At 64.0% G+C, this 4,486-nt stretch overlaps 1 protein-coding gene across 1 annotated transcript; it reads left to right on the forward strand.

Moving 5' to 3' along the window:
* The first annotated feature begins 315 nt into the window (after positions 1-315).
* LOC119925255 (nascent polypeptide-associated complex subunit alpha, muscle-specific form-like) lies at positions 316-2,813 on the forward strand. Its single transcript, XM_038743356.1, has 2 exons — positions 316-670; positions 796-2,813. The coding sequence occupies exons 1-2, from the start codon at positions 316-318 to the stop codon at positions 2,811-2,813; spliced, it is 2,373 nt and encodes a 790-aa protein (XP_038599284.1).
* Positions 2,814-4,486: the final 1,673 nt, after the last annotated feature.

The raw sequence follows: 4,486 nt of genomic DNA on the forward strand, positions 1-4,486 counted from the left end.
GGACAACTTGATCACCTTGTAACCCCCCAGCGCTTAGAACAGTGCTCTGCACATAGTAAGTGCATAATAAATGCCATCATTATTATTATTATAGTAAGCGCTTAATAAATGCCATTATTATTATTATTATTATTATTATTATTATTAGTCCCTCAAGCCCTGACTGTCTCCTTTGACCTAGTTGACCTCCTTACGTCAGCAGGGACGTCGCGCCTCACCCGCCCGACTCCGCGCGTGCGCAGTGCGGCCCCTCCCTGGGGCTCCCTTCCGCGCAGGCGCAGAGCAGCGCGCCCGCCTTCTCGCCCGTTTCCGCGCATGCGCAGTGGGGCAACGGTTAGCTCCCCGCTCCCGAGCGTGCGCAGTGCGACCCTTCTTTCGGGCTCGCGACCCGACTCCGCGCGTGCGCAGTGCGGGCCCGCTTCCGAGCAGGCGCAGAGCGGCGCGCCCGACTCCGCGGCCGTTTCTGCGCGTGCGCAGTGGGGCGCCAGCCCGCCCCCCGCTCGCTCCTTCGGGCCCGCTTCTGCGCGTGCGCAGGACGGCACCTCCTACGAGCTCCTGACCAACTCCGCGCGTGCGCAGTGCGGACCCTTCCACGGGGCTTGCTTTCGAGCAGGCGAAGGCGGCTCCGCGCGTGCGCAGGGGGGCGCCAGTCTGCGCCCCGCTCCCGAGCGTGTGCACAGCGATTCTATTTATTTTATTTTGTTACTATGTTTGGTTTTGTTGTCTGTCTCCCCCTTCTACACTGTGATTGATTGATTAATTGATCCCTCCTTCGGGCGCGCGACCGACTCCTAGCGTGCGCGGCGCGGCCCCCTCCACGGGGCTCGCATGCGAGCCGGCGCAGAGCACCTCGCCCGCTTCTGCGCGTGCGCAGTTCGGCCCCTCCTTCGGGCTCACGACATGCGCGGCGCGGCCCCGTCCACGGGGCCCGCTTCTGTGCGTGTGCAGTGGGACGCCGGTACGTGCCCACGGCGGCCAATCCTTCGGGCCTGCGACTGACTCCGCGCGTGCGCAGTGCGACCCCTCCTTCGGGCTCAAGACCGATTCGGCGCGTGCGCCGGGCGGCCCCTCCTTCGGGCTCAGGACCGACTCCGCGCGGGCGCAGTGCGGCCCCCTCCACGGGGCTTGCTTCCGAACGTGGGCAGTGCCGCCTTTTCTTCGGGCTCGCGACAAGCTCCGCGCGTGCGCGGTGCGGCCCCCTCCATGGGGCTCGCTTCCGAGTCGGCGCAGAGCAGCGCGCCCGTTCCCGCGCGTGCGCAGTGCGGCCCCTCCTCCGGGCCTGCGACCGACTCCGCGGGCGCACAGTGCGGCCCCCTCCACGGGGCTCCTCTCCGAGCAGGCGCAGAACAGCGCTCCCGTTTCCGCGCGTGCGCAGTGCGACCCCTCCACCGGGCCTGCGCCCGATCCCGCGCTTGCGCAGTGCGGCCCCTCCTCCGGGCTCGCGACCGACTCCGCGCGTGCGCAGTGCGGCCCCCTCCACGGGGCTCGCTTCCGAGCAGGCGCAGAGCAGCGCACCCGTTTCCGCGCGTGCGCAGGGCGGCCCCTCCTCTGGGCTCGCGGCCGACTCCGCGCGTGCGCAGTGCGGCTCCCTCCACGGGGGCCCGCTTCTGCGCATGCGCAGTGGGACGCCGGTCAGCGTGCCCAGGGCGGCCCCTCCTTTGGACCTGCGACCGATTCCGCGCGTGCGCAGTGCGACCTCTCCTTCGGTCCGGCGACCGACTCCGCGCGTGCGCAGTGCCGCCCCCTCCACGGGGCTCGCCTCCGAGCCGGCGCAGAGCGGCCCTCCCGTTCCCGCGCGTGCGCAGTGCGGCCCCTCCTCCGGGCTTGCGACCGACTCCGCGCGTGCGCAGTTCGGCCCCCTCCACGGGGCTGGCCTCCGAACCGGCGTAGAGCAGGGCGCCCGTTTCCGCGCATGCGCAGTGTGGGGACGCCGGTCCGCGTCCCACTCCCGAGCGTGCCGAAGGCGGCCCCTCCTTCGGGCCTGCGCCCGACTCCGCGCGTGCGCAGTGCCGCCCCCTCCACGGGACTCGCTTCCGAGTCGGCGCAGAGTTCCGCGCGTGCGCAGTGCGGCCCCTCCTCCGGGCTCGCGACCGACTCCGCGCGTGCGCAGTGCGGCCCCCTCCACGGGGCCCGCTTCTGCGCGTGCGCAGTGGGGCGCATATGCCCCGCTCCCGAGCGTGCGCAGGGCGACCCCTCCTGCGAGCCTGCGACCGACTCCGCGCGTGCGCAGGGCGACCCATCCTCCGGGCCTGCGACCGACTCCGCGCGTGCGCAGTGCCGCCCCCTCCACGGGGCTCGCCTCCGAGCCGGCGCAGAGCGGCCCTCCCGTTCCCGCGCGTGCGCAGTGCGGCCCCTCCTCCGGGCCCGCGCCCGACTCCGGTGCGCGGTGCGGCCCCCCCCCCCCCCACGGTTCTCGCCTCCGAGCCGGCGCAGATCAGCGCCCCCGCTTCTGCGCGTGCCCAGTCCGCGCCCCGCTCCCGAGCGTGCCCAGGGCGGCCCCTCCTTCGAGCCTGCGACCGACTCCGCGCGTGCGCAGTGCCGCCCCCTCCACGGGGCTCGCCTCCGAGCCGGCGCAGAGCGGCCTTCCCGTTCCCGCGCGTGCGCAGTGCGGCCCTCCTCCAGTCCCGCGACCGACTCCGCGCGTGCGCGGTGCCGCCCCCTCCACGGTCCTCGCCTCCGAGCAGGCGCAGAGCGGCCCTCCCGTTCCCGCGCGTGCGCAGTACTGCCCCTCCTCCGGGCCTGCGCCCGACTCCGCGCGTGCGTGGTGCGGCCCCCTCCGAGCCGGCGGCCCGTTTCCGCGCATGCGCAAGTAGGAGGGGGGGCGTCGGTCCGCGCGCCGCTGCGGAGCGTGCGCAGTGCGAGGCGCGGTCGACGGTTACGCTGAGGTGAGGCCCGCGGAAAGGCGCGGAAGGCCGCGGCCCCTCAGGGCCTCTCCCCCCTTTCCCTTCCGCGCCATGGTGAAGAAGAACAGTATCCCCGAAGGGTGAGTATCCGCCACCGACACGCCCCTCCCCCCCCCCCCCCCGCCCCGCGTGCCTCCCTCAGGGGGCGAAGAGGTCGTGGGTTCGAATCCCGCCCCCCGACGGCTGGGTGACTTGGGGCAAGTCGCTTCCCTTCTCTGGGCCTTATTCAGCCTGCGAGCCCGCTGTTGGGTCGGGACCGTCTCTAGATGTTGCCAACTTGTCCTTCCCAAGCGCTTAGTACAGCGCTCCGCACACAGTAAGCGCTCAATAAATACGATTGATTGAATGAATGAAGCACAGCGTGGCTCATTGGAAAGAGCCCGGGCTTTGGAGTCAGAGGTCATGGGTTCCAATCCCGGCCCCGCCACCTGTCTGCTGTGGGACCTCGGGCAAGTCACTTCGCTTCTCTGGGCCTCAGTTCCCTCATCTGTAAGATGGGGATGAAGACTGGGAGCCCCCCGTGGGACAACTTGATCACCTTGTATCCCCCCAGTGCGTAGAACAGTGCTTTGCACATAGTAAGCGCCTAACTAATGCCATCGTTATTCCTCAAAAACCTCCAATGGCTGCCAATCAATCAGCGCATCAGGCAGAAACTCCTCACCCTGGGCTTCCTTCAAGGCCCTGCTGAGAGCTCACCTCCTCCAGGAGGCCTTCCCAGACTGAGCCCCTTCCTTCCTCTCCCCCTCGTCCCCCTCTCCATCCCCCCCATCTTACCTCCTTCCCTTCCCCACAGCACCTGGATATATGTATAGATGTTTATACAGATTTATTACTCTATTTTACTTGTACATATCTATTCTATTTGTTTTATTTTGTTAGTATGTTTGGTTTTGTTGTCTGTCTCCCCCTTTTAGACTGTGAGCCCACTGTTGGGTAGGGACTGTCTCTATGTGTTGCCAACTTGTACTTCCCAAGCACTTAGTACAGTGCTCTGCACACAGTAAGCGCTCAGTAAATACGATTGACGATGATGATGATATGTTTGTACATATTTATTACTCTATTTATTTTACTTGTACATATCTATTCTATTTATTTTATTTTGTTAGTATGTTTGGTTTTGTTCTCTGTCTCCCCCTTTGAGACTGTGAGCCCACTGTTGGGTAGGGACCGTCTCTAGATGTTGCCAATTTGTACTTCCCAAGCGCTTAGTACAGTGCCCTGCACATAGTAAGCGCTCAATAAATACGATTGATGATGATGATGATATGTTGGTACATATTTATTACTCTATTTATTTTTTTACTTGTACATATCTATTCTATTTGTTTTATTTTGTTAGTATGTTTGATTTTGTTGTCTGTCTCCCCCTTCTAGACTGTGAGCCCGCTGTTGGGTAGGGACTGTCTCTGTATGTTGCCAACTTGGACTTCCCAAGCGCTTAGTCCAGTGCTCTGCACATAGTAAGCGCTCAATAAATACGATTGATGATGATGATATGTTTGTACATATTTATTACTCTATTCATTTTACTTGTACACATCTATTCTATTTATTTTATTTTGTTAGTATGTTTGGTT

The sequence above is a fragment of the Tachyglossus aculeatus genome, chromosome 3, assembly GCF_015852505.1.
Source record: "Tachyglossus aculeatus isolate mTacAcu1 chromosome 3, mTacAcu1.pri, whole genome shotgun sequence".
NCBI classification, from domain to species: domain Eukaryota; kingdom Metazoa; phylum Chordata; class Mammalia; order Monotremata; family Tachyglossidae; genus Tachyglossus; species Tachyglossus aculeatus.